Source organism: Crinia signifera, chromosome 3 (genome assembly GCF_055691185.1).
Source record: "Crinia signifera chromosome 3, ASM5569118v1, whole genome shotgun sequence".
Lineage (NCBI taxonomy): Eukaryota > Metazoa > Chordata > Amphibia > Anura > Myobatrachidae > Crinia > Crinia signifera.
This window is the reverse complement of record NC_139219.1, coordinates 59,930,888-59,958,697: the sequence shown is the minus strand read 5'-3', so window position 1 is coordinate 59,958,697 and position 27,810 is coordinate 59,930,888. Positions and strand designations below refer to the sequence as shown.

The window sequence follows — 27,810 nt, the reverse complement described above, 5'->3', positions numbered from 1 at the left end:
GAAAGAAGACAAATGGAGTCTACACCCAGGCCGACACTGCTGAGCTTAGAAAATGCCCTGAAATTGCCCTGTGTGTAGGCCCCTAAGGAAAAGAGCTCTAGTTTCAGACACCTTCCTTCCCTGAAGAAACAATGTCTTCCATATTTATCTTCACAGGGGCATATTGTTTGCCGCAGGTGCAAGAACAAAAAAAGTGACAAAACTTTTACATAATAATAGGCATATATGGTGCGTACACACGGTTCAATTCCGTTTTTGATTCGATTTCTATTACATATGGACTATTTGACCTGCTCTGAATTTTTTCTACTCCTTTTCTGACCTCCACTATTTTCTATTCGCTTTTTCCATTTGAATTCTATTAGATTTGCTATTATATCAACACAGGCTTCAGGCAGGAGATGGACATCGAATCGAATACTGCAGTGAACACATTATAGAGCAAACACATGGTGAGATATGCACATGAAAATCGAATTGGCATTGAATGGTTTTTCTACATTCGATGCAGATGTGATAACAATGCGCGCTCCCGTGTAGTGTAAATTGAATAAAAAAATTGTCTTGGCAGCCAAGACTATATAGTGCAAATCTAAAGTGTTCACTGCAGCATTCGATTCTATGTCCATCTCCTGCCTGAAGCCAATGTTGATCTAACTTCATAAAAAACTTCAGAGCAGGTCGAATAGTCCATATCTAATAGAAATTGAATCGAAAATGGAATCATACCGTGTGTACGCACCATTAGATTTGCAATGTTTTTGATCTACAAAGTTGTACAATTTGTTTCATTTCATTCAGGATTGTTTTCAGATGAAACTTTTCACATAGTGGAACAAATATCATCTACAGTAGAGATACTGGGGCTCCAGACTTCCATACAGATTACATCAATCTCTTTTTTGGTGGTTGGACTTTTCTAGTAATTGATGCCAGCCTCAGAGATTGGGGAGGCATCAAAACTACTAAAGAGGTTGTTGTTCCATTAGTAGACAACTATGGGGCAGGGTCGGCTCTACCATTAGGCAGCTTTAGGCAGCTGCCTAGGGTGATTGGATCTGGGGGGCGCCACCAAGTCTGCCTATCAAAAAAGTCAAGGCTGTCTATGAGGATCCTTGTTGTACTTAATGCAGGTGGCTGCTGTGGAACTTCTGAAACTTCACCTCCATACTTTCCCTTGTGGCCTACTGGCCTCCTTTGCTGCTCCCTTCTCCTTGTACTCTATTGTGGGTGGCAAAGGGAGGCCTTCGTGGAAAGCCATGGACTTTTCCACCTTCCGGGGGTGGTGCTGGGAGGACCATCCAATTTTTGGGAGCGTCACTGCCATTCTGGAATGTTAGGCAAGTATGCCTCAAGGGATTGGAAAGTAGGTATTGGTGGCAGCATGGGGGGTGGGGAGGGGAGTGCAGTAGGTTGTGGTTTTATCTAGGGTGCTGAGAAGCCTTACACCGGCCCTGCTAGGGGGCAGACTACCTCAGCCATCAGAGTATTCACCCGTGAAAGTGGTCGCTACTCCTGGTGACATTCTAGCAGTTAGAGGATAAGTCGGGTCAGTCAGACATGCATATGATTATGCAAAAAAGGAATATCAATATCTCCTCCACTAGCGCCGAACGATACGTTCCTGGAAATAAAGGAACGGTCCTCTTCTCCAATTTAGGGAAGACTGGTAAATAAATACCGTACGCCCCTTATAGGGTAGGTAGGATCCTCTTCTCCGAATATAATGAAGTCAAATAGATCTCAGGGATAGCCGTCGCCCTAGTGGGGGTGCTTCTGAGTCCCTTGTCCCTTATAGCGTCCGTGTGTGGTCGTGAGAAACCCAGAATAAAAGATGGTTGGGGGCATAGGCGAATCTAGAATTATGTTAATGGGTGGTCCCAGATCTAGATATAGCAGAAGGGGGACCTTTGCGCGGCGTAGCCGCGCGCCAAAAAGGGGGCGTGGTCTCATGGGAGGAGGCGTGGCATCACAAAAAGGGGTGTGGTATTACACTTTAGACCATACACAGTAATGCCCATTACACATTTTAGCAAACTCCATAATACCCATCACACATAAAGCCACACGCCATAATGCCAATTACACATAATGCCCATTACACATTGTGCCACACATCATGATGCCCATTACATACTATATAACAAACCGTAATGCCCATTACATATTTGCCATATAAGTGCTGCTTACCTACGTGCTCATTGCTAGTGGGTTCTTGCTTGATGGCACCATAGTACCCATTACACATGATGCCGCACACCATAGTACCCATTACACATGATGCCGCACACCATAGTACCCATCACACATGATGCCGCGCACCATAGAACCCATTACACATGATGCTGCACACATAATGCCCCTTACACATGATGCTGCACACATAATGCCTCTTACACATGATGCTGCACACATAATGCCCCTTACACATGATGCTGCACAATGTAATGCCCCTTACACATTAAGCCACACATTATGCGTAATGCCCCCACAGACCGCCACTTGAAGCGTCCCTTAAGCAATGCCCCCAAAAGTGCCACTTACTGTAAATTTTTATATGAGCCTTCGCTGCTGCTGCAGGGAGAGATGGAGAGCGGTGCAGCTGCTTCTATGGGAAGAGGAGCAGAGCGCAGCGCAGAGCACGCTCCCACTCCCCTCCTGGTGTCCCCTCTAGCCGAGTGGACATTTGAAATATTGTGCACGCTGTTGTTGTGCGTGATGTCGGGGGAGCACGCCGGGCGCCGGCACCACATGATTAAAGGGGGAGGGCTGAGGTGAAAGCGGGGAGAAGAATTGGAGCGGAAGCTGCAGGGGTGACAGTCATTGACAGCTGGGCAGAGAGCAGGGGGCTGCCTGACTGTATTCAGAGCACCAAGCAGGAGGAGGAGTTTGCAGGTGCACACTAAATATATATGCTAGACCTTTTAATATCTTGCTATATTGCATTTGAGGTTATTAGCATAGTAATGCCCATTAGTATGGGCTTGTCCACCGCGACCAGGTTACCTCAATAGGACAAGTCCCTAACACTACTCTGGGACAGGTCCAGGGCACAGGGCCCCCCAGGCCAGCCCAGCAGAACCACCCCATGGCATCACATTAGTGTGAAATTAAAGTGATAGTAAAAGCGATAGGGGAAATTATATGTGATAGGACTTACCTAGGTAAGAAGTAATAATAAATGTGAAGGGTGCTACATATATATTAAACAAACTAAAGGGGTGATTGAAAGTATACGATATGATGCCATGGAGCAGCCCAGCAACAGCAGCCCAAAGAGCCCAGCGCCCCAAACACAGCATAGTAATGGCTCATATTGAGGTAACCTGGTCGCGGTGGACAAGCCCATACTAATGGCCATTACTATGCTAATAACCTCAAATGCAATATAGCAAGATATTAAAAGGTCTAGCATATATATTTAGTGTGCACCTGCAAACTCCTCCTCCTGCTTGCTGCACTACAAGTCTCAGCAGGTAGCACCTCATATGTCCAGGGTGTGCAGTTTAGGGCCCCTCCCCCTATGTACTATATATTGTGTATTCATAAACACTGGAAGGAACTAGAGACGCCTTCCTCCTTAACTAGCACCCCACCCACCTGTCCCAGATTGATTTTAAATAGGTTGGAGTCCCAACATTCAAGACTGCACACCTCAGCTTGGCACTATGAGGGTAAGTCCTACTATTCATATATGCTGAGTGTTGGTCTGTGGGACTGTGTTTGGGGCGCTGGGCTCTTTGGGCTGCTGTTGCTGGGCTGCTCAATGGCATCATATCTTATACTTTCAATCACCCCTTTAGTTTGTTTAATATATATGTAGCACCCTTCACATTTATTATTACTTCTTACCTAGGTAAGTCCTATCACATATAATTTCCCCTATCGCTTTTACTATCACTTTAATTTCACACTAATGTGATGCCATGGGGTGGTTCTGCTGGGCTGGCCTGGGGGGCCCTGTGCCCTGGACCTGTCCCAGAGTAGTGTTAGGGACTTGTCCTATTGAGGTAACCTGGTCGCGGTGGACAAGCCCATACTAATGGCCATTACTATGCTAATAACCTCAAATGCAATATAGCAAGATATTAAAAGGTCTAGCATATATATTTAGTGTGCACCTGCAAACTCCTCCTCCTGCTTGCTGCACTACAAGTCTCAGCAGGTAGCACCTCATATGTCCAGGGTGTGCAGTTTAGGGCCCCTCCCCCTATGTACTATATATTGTGTATTCATACACACTGGAAGGAACTAGAGACGCCTTCCTCCTTAACTAGCACCCCACCCACCTGTCCCAGATTGATTTTAAATAGGTTGGAGTCCCAACATTCAAGACTGCACACCTCAGCTTGGCACTATGAGGGTAAGTCCTACTATACATATATGCTGAGTGTTGGTCTGTGGGACTGTGTTTGGGGCGCTGGGCTCTTTGGGCTGCTGTTGCTGGGCTGCTCCATGGCATCATATCGTATACTTTCAATCACCCCTTTAGTTTGTTTAATATATATGTAGCACCCTTCACATTTATTATTACTTCTTACCTAGTTAAGTCCTATCACATATAATTTCCCCTATCGCTTTTACTATCACTTTAATTTCACACTAATGTGATGCCATGGGGTGGTTCTGCTGGGCTGGCCTGGGGGGCCCTGTGCCCTGGACCTGTCCCAGAGTAGTGTTAGGGACTTGTCCTATTGAGGTAACCTGGTCGCGGTGGACAAGCCCATACTAATGGCCATTACTATGCTAATAACCTCAAATGCAATATAGCAAGATATTAAAAGGTCTAGCATATATATTTAGTGTGCACCTGCAAACTCCTCCTCCTGCTTGCTGCACTACAAGTCTCAGCAGGTAGCACCTCATATGTCCAGGGTGTGCAGTTTAGGGCCCCTCCCCCTATGTATTCAGAGCACTGCAGGTCACGTCTGTTTGAAATAATACCTCTTTCACAACAGAAAATGCAGGGATTTACCCGGGAATATGGTCCCTGCATTTTCTGGTGTGAGGGGGAGAGACAACCACTCCCCTCTCCCTACCCCCCTTTAACCAACCAGCTTTATCTTCGGAACCAACTGACCCATTTACATGAGACTGGTATCATATTGAAGAACTTTTGAGTTGGCTTCGAATGATTTTGGTCCCGAGAAACTGGGCTGTTTGGTTCCAGAGAAATCTGCCCTCAAAGAACATAAACAGTCATGAAATTACATTTAAGAAATGAAAAAAAAAAGGTTTAACCTCAATATTCCTGGAACCAATTAACCCATATGGATCCAGCCTGGTATCAGATTGAAGGCCCTGCGATTTGGGTTCGACTGAGATCAACCTCGAGCTTCAGTAAAGGTGGAACTGGCAGCTGTTGAACTCGGTGGGGGTCGGAATTAGCGGGTCCCATGTTATCCTATAGGGTAAACGTTCCAGCTTTGCCTGGCAGTATCTCCGGTTCCCAGGGGGCTAGAGACACGGGGCTGGGCTCGTTAGAAAGCTCCATCCCTCAGCTACAAAATGGGCTAATGGGTGGTCCTGTGCACCCCCGGACCACCCCCTAGATTCGCCTATGGTTGGGGGGTATATATAGTGTAAAATTGTTTATTAAATGCACAAACATATAAAAATAGAGAGACCAATTGTACAAATAGGCATAGTACCGTTTTGGGTGGAGAACAAAGATGAATATCAAAGTTCTCAAGTAAGCTTTAGAGTTGGGTGGAACTGATCCCGGGAATATAACAGTCCACTCTCCCTCCACGTGGTAGGTATCAAATGCCCAAAGTCCAAAGGTCCTCCAATAGATAAGTCCAGAAAACACTCCAAACGCGTTTTCGATTGCTGCCTGCAATCTTTCTTGAGAAAGATTGCAGGCAGCAATCGAAAACGTACGGTATTTATTTACCAGTCTTCCCTAAATTGGAGAAGAGGACCGTTCCTTTATTTCCAGGAACGTATTGTTCGGCGCTAGTGGAGGAGATATTGATATTTCTTTTTTGCATTCTGTCTTTCTGTAGTGATAGGGTCACTACTCCATCTATATCACCCCCACAAGGCAGCCGCTTTAGCGCACTTTAACCTCAAACTTACCTTTATCTATGCATATGATTATGTCCAGGCTGACCCAAAATGAATACTGTTCCTGGACAAGGTATCTGAAAATGTTATTGATAGACTCCTAATGTCCCAATGTGGCCATGTCAGTATTGGTATTCAGCCTTCGGACAGTCGTCAGTAGACTGATGTCAGGATTCCGACTGTTAAAAGCCTGATAGTCAGGATCCCAACTTACAGGACGATTCCATAGTGTCGGAAAATACTGCATTCACATGTGTAAAAATCCCTACATCTTCTTTACCTATTTGTAGATTGCTTTTATATTTGCAAAAGGGTCTGCATTCCGAAAAAAATATATATCTTATCAGTAGTATTTTCTCTTCTGTTTTTTGGAAGTAAAAAAGTATCCCTAAAAATATCTTTTCAAATGATCTGAGCTTGGACTTTATATAATTTATAATTCACTGGTGAGTTTTCAAGGTTTGTGTATCGTTTACTGAATATGAAATAACAATACCTGTTAAGTGTCCTTTTTTAATCTTAAGGTCATCTCAATGACTATCAGAAACCTGGTTCAGAGAAAACCAGCGATAACTTCTATTAAGTTTCAGGGACAGAAGGGAACATGCAGGTAGTCGTCTTTAATGTCTACTGATGCCATGATTTCTCAGCATTCAGTACTGTTCACCACTGGCTTCAGAGTCTCCATCTTGACTACATGATAATGGGTGTTTTAAAGTGAAGAATGGCCATTGGTTTTTATACAAGAAAGAGGATGGATTAAAATCCAGAACTTTTTTAATCCAGTGTAACAGGAACTATGGGCTTAATTCAGACCTGATCGCATGTGGCTGCCCATTAGCGATTGTCAATAGACGGCCTGTAGTACGCTGGCCGTTCGCAAGGTGATTGACCGGAAGTCGGCGGTTGGGGGTGGTAACCGGAGATTTCCTGGGAGTGACAGGAAAACCGCAGGCACACCCTGGCGTATTAGGGGAAGTCATGAGACATCAGCTCCAGCCCCGTAATTCCCCCCGTATTTCTATTGCAGCTGAATTAGGCCCTATATCTGAAGACTGAGTCTAGATAGCCTGATAACATAAGTTTCCTGTCTACTGAAAGGATGTTTTCTGCATTATATGGCATTGACTCCAATGTTCTATGTATTGTATGGTGGTCACTGATCATTTTTATGCTTTATCTGACAGTCACTGGTGCTCTATGCATTATATGATGGTCACTGTGATACTCTCTGTATTGTATGGTGGTAACTGTGATTTTCTCTATTATATAGTTATGATAATGGTAGAGGGTGGCTAATATCTATTGGGCCGAGGGGGGTAACAAGCCAAGGTTTTGCCCAGGTGACACAAAGCCTATTTCTTAAAAAAAAAATGTTGGTGTGTGGCATTTATATTACCATGCATCATTTTCTATAGTATAGTATAGGATTAACTGTACATGTGAGAGGGAAAAGATTTAAAGCAATACTACAGTATATACAATAAAATAGAACAAGGTAAGAATGTACCTGAACTGATTTGTTGGCAACACTCTTCCTAGGCTCTTCCGTTCTAATAACGTGACTGGGGAAACACTTCGGTGTTGTACAGTTGGGTTGACCAATCCCTGCAATTCTAGGCAGATATTCTGATTTGTTAGTCCTGCTTGTGTGTAATGGCTGTCTTAGCTGCATCACAGTAGGCCCCAGATCTGACAGGCTTGTTCCACACAATATGAACTTTCTATTTAGTCTGTCTGTCATTATCTCACATAGGAAATTCTCTTCAGTTCAGTAGCCCATAGATTACAAAACGATTGACAACTGCCTGTATATTTCTCACTGTAAAGAAAATAAAAAGAAAGTTTTATTATATATTATTTTAACAGCTAGAGTGTCCATCTTGCAGAAGTGCAATGAGAGGTGTAAGAGACCTCACCCCGACCATCTTTCACAGGCTGCCTGACTCCTGGCCACACAGCCTTCTTTTCTCCCGCCAGCACTGGTCGGATGCACAAGGTGACAGAGATGAGAATTATGGGGGCGAGGGGAAAGGAGAGAAAGAGATGTTGGAGACGTGCCTACTCTCTTTCTGTCATTTCTCCTCTTTCAAGGTCTGAGATTTATGGCATTTCCAGGCTTCCCCCAGAGGGGAGTACATAAAAGTAGGCATCTATGTGACACCCCCCACCTTGTAGTGTTATCCCCCCAAAGTCAGCAGGTAAGAGAATTACATCTCCCAGCCGCCCCTGAGCCTCCCAGCAGCACCCAGTGTTAAGATGGAGGAGAGAAAACCAAAGACCTCCGGACCGGTGAATATATTTTTTTTCCATGGGCAGAAAACCCTGTGACCGTTTACACAAAATAAAAAATTGGATCCTGCAGGTATCAGGAGCACGCACACACATGTAATCCAAATTTGGGTGTGAGGTGCGCAACAATGATTTAAATGTAAACACATGTTGTTTGCCATTGTATGCAGTTGATTTAATAAGCAGAGCTTACGGTAGTTCCAGACCCGATGATTAGAGACTCGTGGCCTGAGGTGTGCAATATGTGGTGCTGCAGGCGTTTGCACACTGTTACAACGGCAATTTGACCTCCTCACGGCTAATTGAATTGGCCCCTATAATATACATAGTAACATAGTAATCAAGATTGAAAAAACACGTAAGTCCATCTAGTCCATCGAGTTCAACCTATTTGACTGGCTCAACCTACTTGACTTTGGGATCAGTGAACCAGAAATGCCTAGTTCAGTGGTTCCCAAACTGTGTGCGGTGGCTTCCCCATGTGCCCAGGTTGCCTCTGAGTACTTACAAGGGTGCCCTGGGTTGGTGGACCAATAAAAATTATGTATGGTCACTATAATAGTCAAAGTCAGTAGTTGTGGCTTCCAATCCAAAATATGTGGATAAACAGAAGTGAATCATGTTCCTTACCACATAACTGCGCCTAAAGGCCCCCATACACTAGTCCAACTTGTCCTAAGGACAAGTCGGACCAGCACCTCTCCGGGAGGCTGATTACGATTTGGCACTTGATGTGCCAAATTATACATGCAATAAATAGCATGCAATTTAATACATGTATATCCCCGGTGAGCTGGCAGAGGCGGGCAGGGGGGTCCCTGCGGTGCTGGGCAGTGAGTTAGCGGCGGCTTGGAACTAAGTAGCGATATTTGCTGGGTTGAATTTGAAAACAATGGCCGAATGCCATTTCTCAGCCAATCAGCATCCGGCCAGTGTTTTCAAATTCAACCCGGCAAATATCGCTACTTAGTTCCCAGCCGCCGCACGGACCCCACTGATTTAATGCACAGCGATGCAGGGACCCCGCTGCCCACCCCGCACAGACGCCGCTTCCCAACCGCCACTGCTTGGACCACGCTGCTGCAGATAGGTGTGTGACAGCGGTGCTTTATCACTGTCACACACCTACGGATCGGACCAACACATTGTGGGTGCTAAAAAGCACCTGCGATGTGCCACTGATGGGTCCGATCCGATTGTACCTGCAGTAGGTTCAATCTGTGGGGTTCGACCCGATGCTCATGGGACTGTGCATTGGGTCGGTGGGGATATGAAAGACATCCGATTTGGTCCAAATTCTCTGCCAGATCCATCCGGATCTGGCAAAATTTCTCTGCCCAATCTGTCTGGATCGGGCAAAATCAACCCAAATCAGACAAGTGTATGGACACCTTAAGGATGACATATTAGCACTTAACTTATTTAATATTTTTTTCTGAAATGCTCTTTTCTCTGAAATGAGTCTTTAACAAACTATTGGCCTAGGAGTGCCGTTAAAGAAATTCTGATACTCTGGTGTGCCGTGATTCAAAAAATGTTGGGAACCAGTGGCCTAGCCAATTTTTTGCTGATCATCATTGCCTAACTGTGCACCAATCCTCCAGCAGATACAATAGCGAAGCCCTAAAAGGCATATCAAGGAAAGCTTCTATGTCTACTTGAGTGACAATTATGTTAACGTATCCTTAAAGCATTTAGGAGTTGTACTAAGCCTTGGAGAGAGATAAAGTAGATGGAGATAAAGCACCAACCAACCAGTGTGCTCAAAGCAAAGCGAGTACAGCGAGCCATGCGAGGGGATGTGGTACACTTATACAGTGTCCATGTACACATACTGGTTTTCCATGTGGACATTTTACGTGTCACTGTCAGACTAATGCATGTGTAACCTTTATCAATGCCTAACTAATGCATGTCTAATGCCACACACTCAGCGATTTAGCGGCATTTTCTAAGTAATCTCACTAGATCGCTTAGAAAATGCCCCTACATCGCTCTGTGTGTTGGGGCCATAGTGATAGCGATGTGCGGCCCTGTGCATGCATCGCTATCACCATGCGATTAATATCCAGCATGCTGGATATTAATCTCTTAATTGCTGGTTAGGCCCAGTGTTTTCACCGGAGAATACTGGTCCTGACAGATAACTCAGTACACATTGCTGACATATAACTGTGTGCTGAGCAGTGTCGCTACTTGTGTAGTCCCCTTAACTTTTGGCAACAGTTAGGCATCTACCTTTTTGGCAATGTCTAACTAATGCATACCTCCCAACTTCTGTGTCATCAAAATCGGGACCTGTCGCTCCAAAGGTGTGGCCATTTCCAGGAAACGGGCGGAGCTACACACCCTATAGACGTGATCTCGGGTATAGGGGGCGCAACCTCACGCCGCCACCCCCATTTTCATCAATTTTGGGGCATGCCAGGAACTTACCCCCACACCGATAGTATGTCTTCAGCCATCACCTGCTGAGCACAGGTGATCTCCTGCACCTCCTCGCAGGATACTGCAACCCCAATCTGGACAGTGGGACAGTCTCCAATTACCATGACTGTCTCGCTGTATTTGGGACAGTTAGGCGGTATGCTTATGTTATACATGTCTAACTTTTGTCGGTGTCTAACTAATGCATGTCTAGTTTTTGGTGTCGACCTATCGACTGTGACTAGACGTTCTCTGTGAGCTATACGACACCCATTGTTTTAACCCAGTGCATAAATGTAAAACATGTTATCATACATAAGACTTGAACTAAGCAACATAATTTGTATGTGTACTTGCCCATGTAGTAATGTTTTTCAGGAAATTCATTTCAAGCGCAGTTCTCTATGGGGCACATGCTATTTATGAAAAGTGCAAGAGCCTCCTTGAGAAGCCTGTGTGGCTAGTCATTTGTTGTGGACAACTAAAAGTTTCAGCATGCCTTGGAAGATAATCTCATAACAACAATACAATATGAAGTGATCTACCTCTGTGTGCCAGATGAGAGCATCTAGAGGTGATAAGGAAACATATACTGTGTTGTATATACTATATACCGGTCTGGATGGGGTCCCGGGTGTGTCCCTGGAGAGCGACCCCGCCTCCCTCCTCGTTGCTAAGGACGCTGAGCAGAAGAGGCCGCTGCACTGCGGCAACCACGCTCGCTGCAACCCATCCCTCCCTGACATCACACCGCCCGCCCACACTGTCTCATCGCTCTTTACAGCCAGCTCATCCCGGTGTTCTCATTGGTGCGCTGCCCTAGACTCTGCCAGCTGATTGGCCAGCTGTCTTGCAGGTGTGGTAGAGCGAGGTAGGTTGTTACATGAAAGCCTGTATCACCCGGCTCCTACTCTGTCCCGTACTGTGGTGCCTTCAGACTGATAAGGTGACGGATCTTCGCTATGGGCAGGGAGTCTGCAGGTAATTACTGGGGGGATGTCAGATTTTACGTTTACACCCTGTGGGAGTATACACATAGAAAACACATTACAATGCAATGCAATGCAATGCATACAGTATCCATACAGGCATCTTATGGCATAAATCATTCATTAGACTAATGAATAATGAACAATACAGGGACTATGTATCGATATTTTAGTGTGTATGTATGTGTGTGTGTGTGTGTGTGTGTGTATATATATATATATATATATTATATATATATATATATATATATATATATATACACACATACCTGTAGCTATATCTATCTATCTATCTATCTATCTATCTATCTATCTATATATATATATATATATATATTCCGTATTTCCAGTACTAAATTTGTATGTATGTATGTATGTATGTATGTATATATATATATATATATATATATATATATATATATATATATATATATATATATACACATACATACACACACACACACACACACACACACACAGGCGTTTTTGGATGTGTACATATACACTGAAATGTTGAAACATTGACAGCATGAAACATTGACAGTATTTGGTGCTAGTCGCCTGCTTTATTCAACATTATACAAATACGAGAGAGTCCCGCCATCTACCTAACCTACACATCTGGCCACGCAGTTGCTCCTTGGATGGCACCCCAGTAATATCTTCACAGCATTGAGATTGAGTGCCGGTCATCTCTCTCTATCTATCTATCTATCTATCTATCTATCTATCTATATATGATACAGCTTCAAACAGGCAGCGGCACTCCACGGCTTAGTATGTGCAAAAGATTTAATCCAACGTTTTGGGCGTACTCCCCCCATTCTCAAGGATACAGTGCAATCTCAGCATTGAGATTGAGTGCCGGTCATCTCTATCTATCTATCTATCTATCTATCTATCTATCTATCTATCTATCTATCTATCTATCTATCTATAATGTCTTATGCTCCTTTAACACCAGGCAGGGACCCGGGAAAAGTCCAAGGGGTATGGTATAACTCTCCAACAGTCAGGAGCCCGACAGGGGGGCAAGTACATTCAAGCTCCTTGCGGGCACGCTGCGCTTGCCACCCTGCGGATTCGGTGTGAATTGGTCTACCTTAAGGGTGTTCAGAGGTTACTCTACCCAGGGTATGTTAAAAGGAGCACAATAAGCATATTTTAAACTCCCCTTTGACACCAAGGCATGGACCTGTCAAAAACTTTGGTCATGACCAGGGTCATGTAGCCAGGGCACAGAACCCAGATAGCACCACATCACATGTTTTTTTTTGTTCTGGGGTCCTTGCAATCAATGTGAAAAGGATTGAAATCATGTTCATTTTCCTGGCTCAGACCTGGGACTTTGGTGTTAAAGGGTCATTACTATTAGTAATTCATTGATGTTTGGTCATTAATATTCTATTCACATGCTGCATATTTTAGAAAAAAAATATATGTGATGTTTATTCACTGTGGGCATTATTCAGAGTAAATTGCATATACAGTAGGTATCATTCATAGTGCGGTATAAAAAATTGACATTCAGAATTTCAACATTATGAATGCTGACGCAAGGCATATTGACACATCTATTTTGCATGTAATCCTAACCCTATCTGCAGCCTAACTCTAATCTAACCTTAACTGTCCTTAACATGTTAAATGTTGACATTCCTTCCATGATGACCATGAAAACATTGTGAATGTCGACATTATGAAAGCATACAATCAGTTGGTAGCAGAAAACCTTATGTGTGAATATGCAGCAACTCAGTGATGTGTTGGTACACAGTAGCTTGGTGGTAAAGGAATAACTTCTGCAGAAATACTGTGCCCTATATGTACACCACAACAACAATGCACCAAGATCAGGAGGAGCATTCCATGCACAGGGTCAACCTTTGTGCAAAATATGAACGGTTTGGTAGCTGCTGATTGGTGAGAAAATGTGCTCACTATGGGGGTCATTCTGATCTTCTCGTAATACTGCCCCATCCTGATGTTTTGGGGACTGCGTATATGCGCATGGTCTATTATGTGCTTGTGCAGCTTCCCTTTGCATAGGGCTTTGGCGCCTTGCATAGTCGCCATGCCGTTCGCAAGGTTCGGGGTGGGCCAGGGGCAGATGGCAGCAGGGACGTGGGTCGCTAATGGGAATGCCCAGCGTTTTATGGGCATCCCCATGAAAATACTGGGGGTTCCCATGGCTATGCAAACTAGAATGAGGGCCTATGTGTACGGCAGTGTTCCCAAACTGGGGAACGTTGGGCACTTGCTGGGATTCCACAGGAGCAAATTATGGTCCATGTAATATGCAAAATCATTGCTGGTGGCTGCCAATTATAACGTATATAGACAAACCGATCTGCACCCCAGTACCCCACCACATCACTGAAAATAATGAGAACAAGTAAACACAATTTTCTTAATTTAATACCGTTTTGCTGTATTTTCAATAGGAATCGTTTGACCTGGGGGTGTCTTGAAAAACATGCTGATATAATCTAGGGCACCATCGTTTAAGAAAGTTTGGTCCCAACCTCCTCTCTTTAAAAATCACTGCAGTATTTGAACTTCGGCATCACATGTGGCTCTGAATTTGTGATTGTGGACTGTAAATGGGCAGCATCCATGTGAACGCACAGCACTCTGGTCTCATGGAAGTGTGGTGGACGTGTAAGATGACTTCCTTTGCTAGAAAGTAAGTGAGGATGGAGGATCAGCCAGATCTTTTGTATCCAGCTTGGGACTGATGTAAGGGACTAATTCAGACTTGATCGCAGGACAAAACCATGTGCACTGCTGCTGGGGAAACTGTAACATGTGCAGAGAGAGTTAGATTTGGGTGAGTTATTTTGTTTCTGTGCAGAGTAAATACTGGCGCTTTATTTTTACACTGTAATATAGATTAAAGTTTGAACATACCCCACCTAAATCTAACTCTCTCTGCACATGGTACATCTGCCCCACCTGCAGTGCACATTGTTTTTCCCATTTTGAGAACACATTTTCCCTGAGATCAAGTCTGAATTAGGTCCTTAGTCCATATACTAATGATGACACCTGTGACTGCTGATTATTCTCATTACATTTTATTTATAAGGCGCCACAAGTGGTTTGCTGCGCCGTGAATATGGCACATAATTAGAACAATACAGGGTACACTAAACATAACCGTAACTACAGAACCAAATCAGAGTACAGTATGCAGCCGAGATGTGGGGTAGCAGAGGAGCAGTCTTTATGTTACCAGTGATGGAAATTAATGAACACAAGTGAGAATAGATGCGGGTATAGATGGTAGGTGGGTAAGAACGCTGTAATTGATGTGCGAGAGAAGAGAGCTGTGAGAACAGGAGGGAAGAGGGCCCCGCTCCAAGGTGCTTACAGTCTAGAGGTAGGGGGAGACCGACAGGTGCAGGCAAAGAGGCCTGAGCATGGCAGAGATGGTCAGGACATGAGGCGGCAGGTAGGGAGAGTAGCCTCGGTACTAGGTTATGCAGGAGGGGATGCTTTGATGAACAGGTGGGTTTTTAGCGAACGTTTGAAGCATTGCAAAGTCGGGGAGAGTCTAATAAAGCGAGGGAGCTCATTCCAGTGAAGGGGGGCAGCACGGGCAAAATTTGGATACGCACATGGTATGCAGTGACCAGGTAGTGGAGAGGCGATGGTCATTGGCTGACCGAAGAGGACGGGAAGGAGTGTGTAGGGGAATGAAGTTGGAGATGTAGGGAGCAGTAGAGTTCAAGATGGCCTTGTGTGTGAGGGTGAGGAGTTTTAAGAGGATTCTATATTGGAATGGAAGCCTGTGTGCATTTTTGTTGAAGGGGAGTTGCAGAAGTGGTGTGGCGGGAGAGGAAGATAAGTCTACTGTAGCTGCAGAGTTGAGGACAGACTGGAGGGGAGTGAGCTGGGAGTGTGGGAGGCCTGTGAGGACAGACTGGAGGGTAGCAAGCTGGTAGCATGGGAGGCCAGTGAGGAGCTGTCGCATTGTAAGTTTGATTTTATAAGTCAGATGACCAGTGAGTGAATAATAAGTTATATGCACTCTGGGAGAGAAAAGGCCTGATACGAGCAATGTTGCATAGGTGAAACCGACAGGATTGAGCCAGGGATTGGACGTGGGGAGCAAACGAGAGGTGGGAGTCAAGAGTGACACCCAGGCAGCAGAGTTGTGGAACGGGGAAGATGATTGTGTTGTTGACAGTAATGGAGACTTTGGGAGTGGGGGGGCCTCTGGATGGTGGAAAGATGATGAGTTTGGTTTTTTCATGTTGAGCTTCAGAGAGCACTCAGACATTGAGGAGGAGATGGCAGAGAGGCATCTAGATATCCGGGAGAGGACAGAGGGGGAGAGGTCAGGAGAGGAGAGGCATAGTTGCGTGTCATCGGTGTAGAGGTGGCATTGAAGGCCAATGTGCTTATGAGAGCATCCAGGAAAGAGGTATACAGGGAGAAGAGAAGGGGGCCTAGGATAGAACCCTGGGACCTGAGGATGGAAGGGGTGGGGTGAAGCCAGAGGCAGACACTGAGAAGGAGCGGTTAGTGTGGTAAGAGGAAAACAGGCCAGAACAGTGCTAGAGAGGCCAATAGTCTGGAGGGTGTGGATCAGTAGAGAATGATCCACGGTGTCTTAAGCAGTAGAATAAGTAATAAGAAGTGACCCCTAGACTTGGCGGAGATCAGGTCATTGGTAACTTTGACCAGGGCAGTTTCAGTGCAGTGGAGTGGGTGAAAGCCAGACTGAGGGAGAGGACTTATTTGTATGTGGTGAGGTGAAAGGAACACAAGGTGGGCAGGTTGGAAGGAGAGGATGGAGGAGGCAGCAGCAGAGATGGAAGAACAGTGGGCGGGGTAGGCTTCCATTTTGAGCTACGCAGATTGATACATAACTGCAGCTTTCTGCTTAACCACAGTCTAGTAAGTAAAGAAAAGGTGGCTGTAGTCCGTACCATAGTCCCCAGCATACAAACTGCTTGACTGACTAAATATCACTGCCAAACCTAGGCATACAGGTGACTTCACATACACACATTATACCAGTCACACTGAAACACAAAGCATTCCCTGCAGCAGTTATCCACTTCAGGGATCATTATATATAAAATGAAATAAGTTAAACATGTCATCTAATATTGTGGCAACGGCATTTGGGTATTATGTAAGAAATATTGCTATGTTCCAAAGTTGACACGTTTCTGGGCAGTGACCTCATTCCTCAGGGCAAACTGTCACACCTACCTCTGAAACATATAGGCTTCCCTACAGAGAACCTACCAGTTGGTCTCCTTAGTCACCAGTATCTTCCATTTATTCATTCTTAGTGTGCATTTTCATTGAGTGTTCTAAATATAAATGTTTGAATGTGTACCAACCAAGAGCTGTGATGTGAGCTCTTATATTAGCTAATGAGGACAATTGAATCAAGTAGAAGTATTACCTACGTACATCTCTGTTGTCTGCTAATTTGCTTTCTTCTTCTGTTTTTAACAGTATTCCAGTAAGTAGCTTTTAGGTAATTCTGTAGTTGATGCATTATGAGAAAGCTGTTATTCTGCTCTTGGAGTTTACGCCATCTCATTCATGTACGGCATAATCCCTTTGTTAGCTTATCAATCAAATATCAGCATAGTGATTTGCTTAGATACCGCTTTATATTCTTCTTTGAGTGCTGGCATTCCAGTGACTACATACATTTTATTTAGAGTATCAGTAGGAATTACTGAAATAATTTTATATTTTTTTGTGGGATGGTTTATTAACCTACAGTATTCAGTGGTGTTTTTTAGTTTTTTAGGGAGTGCACCCCACTGTGTGAGTTTATAAGGGGGAGCACTCCCTATAAAAAACCCCACCACGCTGTCTCCCAGGGCCGGGCAGCCACTGCCCGCCTTGCCCTCGGCAACCCGGCGTGTCACAACCCGGCGCTGCAGACTGTAACACAACAGCCGGGGGGGGCGGGGAGAAGAGGAGCCACGGCCAAGCAGAGGGAGCCGTTGCTAAGCAGTGGCAATCCCGATCATTTTTCGGTCTTGCTAGTCTGGGCACTGAAGCATAGCCCGGAAAAGTGTCGGGATTACCACTGAAGGGGTTAACCTTCTATAAAAGACAAGGTGGCGTTGCCTATAACAACCATACAATTTCTAGCTTTCGTTTAACATTCTAGATAAGTAATAGCTATAATCTGTCCTCATTACAAGCTATGATAACTCTTATGGAGCTTGTTGTGGAGTTGACATTTGTCAAACATCAGTAGTATAATCGGTACTTATATGTTAGTTGGGCGCCCACTATAGTTAGTACGCTCATACCCCCACTATCCATGTCGGCATGGAGTAGATTTTATATAGTGTGGCGAGCATAGCGAGCCCCGCGTGGGGCCGTGGAAAACTAAGCAAATAGCTTAGTGGGCGCCCAACTAACATATAAGTAACATATAATAATTTTGTGATTGATAGAGACTTTGCAGAGTCTTATTTTAATGACTACATTTATGGTTTAAGACATATAGGGGTGTGACTAGTTGGAAGTCCAGGACCAAATTAATTAATTTTTAATCATTGTGATAGTCAAAACCAGTGCTATTGGTCGCCAATCATAAAATATGTGACAAACAACCTGGACCATACCACATAACTGAATCTAACGGGGCCTATAAATGAAGGGCCTGATTCAGCTTGGACCGCAGATCTGCAAAAATCGTATTAATAAGTGCATTGTTTAGAAAAGCAGCTGTCACTAATTCGTTAATAAGTATTTATTATTTTATTTTGTTAAGCAAAAGACCTAACATTTTAAGAATCATTGTAGCTAATGAAAGTACCATACTGGTTTTATTTCCCATTTGCTTTTAATATTAATGAGCATATAACCTTTAATTATCTGTTTAATTGATATATATATATATATATATATGTACAGTATGTATGTATGTATGTATTGGGTGCCTGTCAGATATTTGCCAGACCCCATGTACATAACAGAACTATACTGAATGCTGTATACATGATTGATGTGGAGTATGTCTGTCAGATTGTTACTGTACATCCACACATGAATAAATTGTGTAGCATGTATAACATCTGCATTGGATTCCCTTCTTTACCATAAATGATAGAAATACACTGACATACTCACGCATGGGTTATTTTACTAATCAGACTTTTCAGCTGAAAGCTGCTGAGCTATAGAAAAAAATGAGCATAATAATGAATCCAGCAGCTTCTTGTGCTCATGTGGACTTGTGTTTCCTGCATTGCAGCTCACTTGGCAGCTAAAGGGTTAAGCTAGTCTGGCAGCATTGGCGTTATTCAGGCACACCAGCAGTGCCACCCTGTCACTACATTATATATGAGCTCTAATTGGAATTAAACAGTTTCTGCCCTTTTCCACAGGCCAGGCTTGTAGCGGCAGAGCTTGTTTCATTGGCTGAAGCACTTCATCCTCTCCTATCTGCAGCAGCAAGCCCCACATGCTCATACTGGCTCACTGCAGGGCATTGTGCTATCTGGCTTCCCGCAACACCACGGCGCCTTCCTTTCTGCTCAGGTAACTATCCTCTGTCAGGCCTCTGCAGTGTTCTGTACTCACGTTCTCTGCTTTCTCTACATAGGACCAACATTTTCAGCTGCAGTCAAGGAATGGCACCACCGCATAAAAATCCTGTATTTAGTTTCATTAACCCAGGCATGGCCAAACTATGGCTCTCCAGCTGTTGTGAAACTAAAAGTCCCATCACGCCTTGCCACGGTTTTGCTATTGGGAAATGCTAAAACTATGGCAAGGCAGGCTGGGATGCGTAGTTTCACAACAGCTGGAGGGCCACAGTTCGGCCATGCCTGCATTAACCCTTTGAGTGCCGAGTGAATTTGTCAAAATAGGTGCGAAAAGCAAACATTTTGATTCATCATAGTAACCTGTGATGTTTACCTTCTATAGGGAATATAATGTTTTTTTACATAACATTTTTTATTTGAATTTATATAACAATGGGGAGCGACGCTGGCATTTATAGCAGATATTTTGCGTATCTCTTACAGAGATGTTTGAACTCAAAGGGTTAATATTTTTATTTTTACGAACACTTAAAGCAATGGTGTGTACACACCTTGCGATTTTGCTTGCGATTCGATTGGGATCGAATCCAACGGTACGCAAAATGCATTCAATTTGACTATATAGTACAGATCTGTACTACATAGTCCTGCCTGCACAGTCTATTTTATTGTTCAATTTACACTAAACCGGAGCGTGCATCGGGATCGAATCCACATCGAAGAGGCTGAAAACCATTAGATGTCCATTCGATTTAGATTCAATTTTCATTTGATTTTGACTGTACAGTATAGTCTAAATCGAACACAAATTCTCACCGTGTGTACACAGCATAATACTGATAGTTTGACATTTTATTGTTCTTTATGTGTTTACTATTTTTAGCTACCATCAGACAAGATGAGTCGGGGATATTCGGAGAACAATAATTTCCCCTATGACAATAACCAGATGGTCTTGGATATGATTCTGTACTCGCTGGTGGGTGTACCCCAGCCCATTAATTGGGACAGTGTTGCACGATTGGTTCCAGGATATACATCAAAAGAGGTAATTTTTATGCAGGTAGAATTGTTTGACTGTAAAGGACTGATCAGAAAATACCTGACACTAGTACAAAAAAAGCAAAGTCATTTCAGCCGACGGTAATAATTTCATAATCAGAAACATAATTGTCTTGTCACTTTGAGGAGCGCTGCTAATCCCTTTAGTGAGCGAGTTGGGCAGTGTGTTAAAGCACATGGGGAAACTTTAAATGTAATTTAGTATAGTCCAAGCAGAGTGCCTCAAATTACAGAGGGAAATCCTTGTGCTAGGCTTCTCGGATACGGATGTTTCAGATGACAGAACAGGTCCTTTCGGTTACATTATAGTTCCTTGGGAGCGAGGTTGCTGTCATTCATTATTTTTAAAGAAATTAATGCATTTATCTTCCCCCCTAAATATAGCCATTGTCGTACACCCTGTGGATAACTGAGGGGAACTGCAACCGATTCTGCTTTACCAGTTTTGAATACAAAGCCTTTTATAATATTGTATATTATTCCATTTGCTCAATTTGCACAGGACCGAGTAGACACAATGGGACCTGTTAACACTTTTATAACAGAGGGTATTTTTATGTGATGATAATCTGACAAAAGGTACTAAGAGGGCACATGGTCCAAAGAGTGGACTCTCCTCTGTCAAATAAGGGTGTCCCTGAGTTTATTGATGCCAGAATGGGAGATCTATTCCTGTATTACTGGGCTTCATATCTTCTGCAGTGCAGGATTGTTCTCGGTGGACTGGTGGCTACCACTGAGTATGTGGGTGCCAGGATGTGGAGATATGGCTATTTGAGTGGTCAGTCCTGTTGTTCAGCCCGATTTGCTGTAGTCCTGTAGGGGATGCAAATACTTTTGTGCGGAGACGGGCTGCTGTGAAGCGCTGATTGAAACCCACAAGATCATCGCGGCCAGTAGGATTCATCCCATAATGTTCTTTTTCCTGTTTCCCGGCGGTTAAATTTTTTTTAGCAATGTTTGTCTTATTAAAAAAAATAATAATAACCTAATCACTGTTCTTATATAACGACCTCATCAATCCCTGACCTTCCTGGGTTCCATTTGTCCTAAGGGTAAGGTAAAAAGTCCTCATTTTCCTTTCCATACTCTGTAAGACTGTATCGGAAAACCAATTCTATGTTCTATGTTTTTGCAAATTGGCAGCTGGAAACCATTGAAATGCTGTTGGACACAATGAGGAGCAACCCCCCCCCCCCCATCTCCCCAATGTCAGCACAGAGACTACCCCTTATAATTGTCGCTATAGGAGAGGCTAACTTAAGGGGTGTACTCATGGGATGTGGCCAGGTGATGATTAGATCATCTAAAGTTTAGCCAGAATCACCCCATGTGTACACTGTGGACAATAGCAATGCGCAGACTTGAGGAGTTGCCGTTGCCCTGCCAAATAGACTGTGCAGGCAAGGCAATTTTCACTGAGCCGCCCACACAGTGTATTTGCCAGTAGCTGGGGATGGCAAGATGTAGTTAGCCATTGAAGACGGCATCACCCAGCCCGAGTCCCGTGTGTACACTGCTTTGGTCAAGTTTAGCTAGTATCCTGTTTGTCAGAGATACACTCAGTGTTGTAATACTTCGGGAGATGGCTTTTTAACTAAATCACAATGACCGCCCCTGGGGCATATTGACAGCCTGGCTCCAGGCACTGACAGATAGCATCTGTAGTGAGTGGTGATAAAGTACTCTGCAAAGAGCACTGTTTTGGTGCTTCTCCAAGTCATTGACATTATTGACAATTTTACAGACATGGGGGCCTATGTACTAAGCCTTGGGAAGAGAAAAGTGGAGATAGCTAAAGTACTAGCCAACTGGTCCCTTACTGCCATGTCACAGACTGTTTGAAAAATGACTGTTAGGAGCTTTATGGATGGTAGTTAATCTCTCTTTACTCGATCTCATTCCAAAGCTTTGCATTCCTTGTTAGCTTTGGAAAATTTGATCGAACTACCCCAAACATCTGTAAAGGTTAATAATAAAAACCCAAAACATTGGGATGATATCACAGTACCTATTATGACTGGGATTAAATGGTTATCCTTACCAAAAAAGAACCTAATGTGCCTTCAGACTACATTTTGGCTTTGGTGTGTATAGCAATGCAGAGGATTCTGGTAATGAGTCATTGGCGTGTGACATTTCCAGCCCTGCAGGTGGCTGCTTAGCTTGCGAGTCAGTAGAGTCGGAGTGGCAATGACATAATAGCACATCTGTGCAGCACCAGCAGACTCTGTAAACTATTTAAATGACCAAGCTGCACAAATAGCATTTCCATATACAGCCACAGAAGCTAAATACATTATTCAGAGTTAATGGTATTACTTAGACTTCCATTAGAGACAGATAAAGCTGCTTTCACATCCTCAGGACGTGGACTGATGAGATGTAATATGGATCAGAAATCTAAAAATGTGATTTCCTGTGATGTCATGGCCTTTTCTCCTGAATCATCATATCCCCACAGTGCAGACCTGCATAGCTGTCACACATACTCTGCCTGCTCCAGTAGGGAAACACCTTCCTTCTACCATGGCAAATGCCGGTTCTAGAATGGTTATTTATAAACCTATTTAGTCAAGTATAATAATGCTAGTTCTAATTCTCCACTTGTTAGCATGCTTGCACAGTATATAATATTGCTGTCGCACACTGCTGAATAGGTTTAGATCCAACCAGGAATCAATATAGTTTGTATAAGTTCCCTATTTTTTGCATGGATTTCCCCTTTCTGCTCAGGATTTTTTACAGCTGTCCAAAAAATGCTTACCTGTGGTATGGGGTTTAGGAGGAGATGTATCTCTATCTAAAGATTGGGAACATAGGCAAGTAGAGTCATCGGTTATAGCAACCTATCAGCTGTGAGGTAGATTTTACCAAGTACGTTCTATAAAATGAGGAAGCTGATTGGTTGGGGTGGGCATATGTGGGTGGGGCTGTAAGTCAGAGCTGTGGGTAAGGTTCATAGGATTGACATACATAAGTTCAACAGTGCTTAGGTTGACACCTGAAATAGGTTGACATGGCTAAGGTCGACACCACCTTAAGGTCAACATTAGTTTTTACTTTTTTGCCCCAAATATCGACATAGTTGACATGGACACCATCTAATCGTACCACTGTGCTCACCATGCTGCACTCGGCACACTTTTATATACAACCACCATGCTGTAATGGATGGTAGGGCATGAAATACCTTCTGTTGGCAGAAGTCGGCTCAAATTTTTTTTTTTTAATTCATGTCGACCTTACCATTGTCAACCTAATGCTTGTGTCGACCCTCCAACCCTGTCTACATTAGCCATGTTGACCTAAACCCTATTGACCTTCAGTGGTCGACCTAATGTATGTCGACCTTCATAGGATCGTCCTAAAGACCGTAGCCCTTGGATAATGCGGGCAGAGCTACATCGTATAGGGCATCAATGGTTCCAAAAACATTTAAAAAATCTGTAAATTATAATAAAAAAACATTGCAAATCATAAAGAAAGTAACACCATCCAGTTTTTATTTTAGATATAAATAATGTTGCTTCATTGCTTGTTTTCTTCATTCTTCACCTGGGGGGGGGGGCTGCTATTTGTTATTGCTTTTGCATTGCCGCCACCGCCTCCCCATGGTCTTCAACGGTGTCTCCTGTGCTCTTCACATGGTGGCCACTTTTACATGACCGCCACACATCCGGGACTTCCACAGCATCTGCTATGCTTTTCACCCAGTGTCAGGCATCCTTTATGCTCTTTTGCGTGGCTGCCACCATCCAGGACTTCCTCATCGCTCCTTCGCCGGTCTGCGTTCCTGGCATTGCACTGGCTAATATCAGCTGATGCAAGCGGGCAGGTTAATGATGCAGCACCATTATTTAAAATGCAAGATGGCCACAGCGAGCAAATTGTGACTTGCCACCAGTAGCTACAATATGTGCGCCCCCCAGTAAAATTGTGCACCCCCCCCTCCTCACTGGTGCATCTGCTGCCACCCGGTCCATTGCTGCTCTGCTGCCGGCCCGACAGGACCAGCAGATCCTCCTCTCTGGTCCCGGCGCTCCTCCTGTTACAATTAAAATGTCACTTGCAAAATGACCGCCGCCTTAAAGCAGACCATTATTTAGGATGCAAAAAGTGGTCGCCGCCTCCTCTAGCATCCTTAATAACCATCTGCTGTGAGGAGGGTGGCCATTTTGTAAGGGTATTTATAATGTAAATTAGGAGCGCCAGGACTGCAGACAGAAAGCTCTGCTGGTCCCGGCAGGCCGGAAGCAACAGGTTTGGCGTCGGCGGCCCCATTTGCCTTCCCCAGGTCAGCAATAGCTTCTGCAGACCCTGCGGCGCCCAAATTTACCTAGTGCCTCCAAACCACCTCTGGGTCTGCGGAGCTATTGTTACGCCACTGCTTGCCACTGCACATTGATTAGAATGCAAGTCTATGGCTAGCTGCTGAGATGCATACCACTCATTGGGACTGATTCTGAGACATACTCTGGTGTACAAGCCTTTATCTGGATGCACAAGAATTGACACCCACCTTAAACTTCTGTAGACACCATTGTAGCACTATCTGAACTTGCATCAGACCATGCTAAGTGCAGATTCTCAGTGTCAACAGGGATTTTCACACCGTAAAAACATTGTGAGAGAAATTAGTAATGCCCCTCAGGAGCTGAAAGGCATGGGGTTTTAACCTCCAGCACATGTTTTCACACAATAGGTCAACTCTATGAACATTGGCATTGGGAACAAAAAAATATTGTTTATAATTCTAACCTGTGACTGTATCTTTATGTACAGTGTGCCAAGCGATTTGAAGAACTGAAAAGCAGCGGGGCATCGCCTGTTGACAACCAGTATAATCCATTGTTGGCGGCAGGAGGAATTCCTGTGGATAGCCTGGCTATGTACATCAAATCTTCCCTACTAGACCCAGCAGAGGACACAGAAGAGGTTGCAGAAGGACAATGCAACACCTCTACCACAGGTATACACCACCGGGCCAATGTGTTTATGTGATGTACATCTCATACTGCTTTCACATTGCAAAATGCAGGGTTGCATTGGGACTTTGAAACGGTTCAGTCCAGGCGCGACCCTGCATTTTGGGATGTCGAGCTGGCAAGAAATCGGCTTGTACCCGGTAATTAGTTGCGATTTGAAAGGGGTATCAGTGTCCATATTTGTGGTTGTCAGTCATATCAAGTAGTCCAAAACTGGTGGCTTACAATTTAGGAATACTTCAAATACTTCAAATAGTTTTCTTAGACCATAGGCATTTGTTGCTACAATAATAATTGTATCTTTAATTATACCATTAGCAATGGCTGCACATAATAGAGATCTCTATAAAATGGGCTTCTCAAAAATTTTACTTGAAAAGCTTTCAGAAACTTACAGCCCCTCTGCTGCTGGCTATTACTTGACCGTGGCAAGCATTTGGTTGGTGCCCCCTAGCATTGTTGCTAGTTCCACCCAAAACCTTTTGCTCCTTATTCACATTACACCACACCGTATTGCTCCATATCTATACAGCACAACACAGTAATGCCCTTTATACACATTATACCACACAGTATTACACCTTATCCATATAATGCCACATAGTAAGTGACCCTTATACACATATTGTCACACAGTAATGCCCCTTGCACATTATACCACACATCCATAATGCACTTATACACATAATTCCACACAGTAATTATCCTTAAACGTTATGCCACACAATAGTAATGATGCCACACAGTAATACCACTTCCACCTATGCCACACATTATTACAACCCAATCCCTCCGCCCCCAATGCACAGCACTCACCCAGTATGCCTTGGACTCTGTAGATATTGATGCCTAGGCTGGCTGCAGGAAGTAAGTCAGTGTAGCTTATTGTGCTGAGCATTCACAGCATCCCTCCTCCAGGTGGGTGGCCATTTTTGTTACTGGCTACCACTGTCTCTGCTCCCTGCAATTGAACTCCCAATTCTCCTGGCTCAGTTGACCTAGGCATTTACATTGTTTGCCTTATAATTGATAGTTATAAGTGATGGATATTGTCGTCCTTTTTTAAAATGACAGTGTTCTTAAAGGCAATACCCAGAGTTTGATTGTACACACTAGTGATTTATCATTAAATCTAAACTATTACAAAGATCAAAAAAAATATATAGATTTTTTGTTGCCAAGGACATGAAGTGCTGGAACGTGGGTTAAATTCCTAATGTCCTCTCCTTTCTTTTTCAGTATATGGCATACTTTATTGTTTTAAGAGACGCATTCACATAATGCAAAATTAAAACCATTTATTTTTCATTCTGGTCTTTAAAGGAAGATCATCCGCTGTTTCCTCAAGGAACTGTTCCGCAGAAAAGGAGACATCCCCCTCCTCTGTGGGTGGAGAAAATAAGGAAGGAAATCAGGGGTAAGGAAATGTTCTGCAATGTTACATGGGGTCTATTTAATGTGCCTTGGTGGCAAATACAATGAAGAGAAACAAAGTACCAACCAATCTGCTCCCAACTGCCATTTTACAAACACAGCCTGTGCATGCCAGTTTAGAGCTGATTGGCTTGTACTCACCTCTCTCTCCAATTTATCTTCCTCCAAGTCTTAGTAAATTGACCCCATGATGCTGTAAAGTATATGGGGTAGGGTATGTTCCAGGGAATGAGGACACCTGTACATGTGATGGGATTGTTGTAAATACTTATGGGAACTGCTAGAAAGTCTAGTATATAGAGTCAGTATATTATGGTATGGATGTGCAATCATATCACAGTAGAATTTAGGCACACATGATCCAATTTTGATCCCAATTGTTTTTTACACTGTAAAAAGAATAATTGGTACTTGTGTAATAACTGGGCGACCGATTTTAAGATCGGGTCGGAAAATCGCATCGAAATCGCATGCGATGCGATTTTGCATAGAATTCAATGTTAACATGGTCCTGTTCATTTCCCCACTATCCCCACTAAGTGGGCATAGAGTTGTTTTTATATAGCGTGGCGAGCGCAGTGAGCCCCGCCAGGGGCCGCGGATTACTTAAAATGTATTACGCGTCCCCTCGCGGGGCTCGCTGCGCTCGCCACGCTTCGGGCTCGCTGCGCTCGCCACGCTATATAAAATCAACTCTATGCCCACTTGGATAGTGGGGAAATGAACAGGACCTTGATAACATTGAATCCTATGCAAAATCGCATCGCATCTGATTGTATGCCTTAAGGTAAGGCATACAATCACAAAATCGGGCATCCAGATATTACACCAGTACCGAATAATTGCTTTATACAAATTACAATTTTGATCAAAGATATTTTCAGTGCATGCGCAGATTGTTAAACTTTATTAATACAATAACCGTCCAACCACCTTCATTTCGCTTCACTGTGATCTTTATGCTGTAATATTTTCAACTACTACAAATGATTATCCATACTGTAAACA

At 43.8% G+C, this 27,810-nt stretch overlaps 2 protein-coding genes across 6 annotated transcripts in view; one reads left to right on the top strand and one right to left on the bottom strand.

Annotated features, from left to right (window-relative positions):
* LOC146063476 (uncharacterized) overlaps positions 1-11,528 on the bottom strand; it is a 44,855-nt gene extending 33,327 nt beyond the window's left edge. The window contains exons 1-2 of one of the 2 annotated variants that reach the window (XM_083175881.1): positions 11,403-11,528; positions 7,580-7,891 (exon numbers count right to left, since the gene is read on the bottom strand). In XM_083175881.1, the coding sequence (XP_083032007.1) occupies positions 7,580-7,813 (234 nt within the window). In that variant the 5' untranslated portion in view covers positions 7,814-7,891; positions 11,403-11,528. Of the gene's footprint in view, positions 1-7,579; positions 7,892-11,333 lie in introns of both variants that reach the window. The other variant, XM_083175880.1, reaches the window with a different exon arrangement.
* An 87-nt stretch (positions 11,529-11,615) lies between these two features.
* SANBR (SANT and BTB domain regulator of CSR) overlaps positions 11,616-27,810 on the top strand; it is a 41,022-nt gene continuing 24,827 nt past the window's right edge. For 2 of the 4 annotated variants that reach the window (XM_083175879.1, XM_083175876.1), the window contains exons 1-6: positions 11,616-11,769; positions 14,222-14,463; positions 19,157-19,310; positions 20,202-20,366; positions 25,166-25,352; positions 26,692-26,785. In XM_083175879.1, coding sequence (XP_083032005.1) covers positions 20,217-20,366; positions 25,166-25,352; positions 26,692-26,785 — 431 coding nt within the window. In that variant the 5' untranslated portion in view covers positions 11,616-11,769; positions 14,222-14,463; positions 19,157-19,310; positions 20,202-20,216. Of the gene's footprint in view, positions 11,770-14,221; positions 14,464-19,137; positions 19,311-20,201; positions 20,367-25,165; positions 25,353-26,691; positions 26,786-27,810 lie in introns of all 4 variants that reach the window. The other 2 variants (XM_083175877.1, XM_083175878.1) reach the window with 2 other exon arrangements.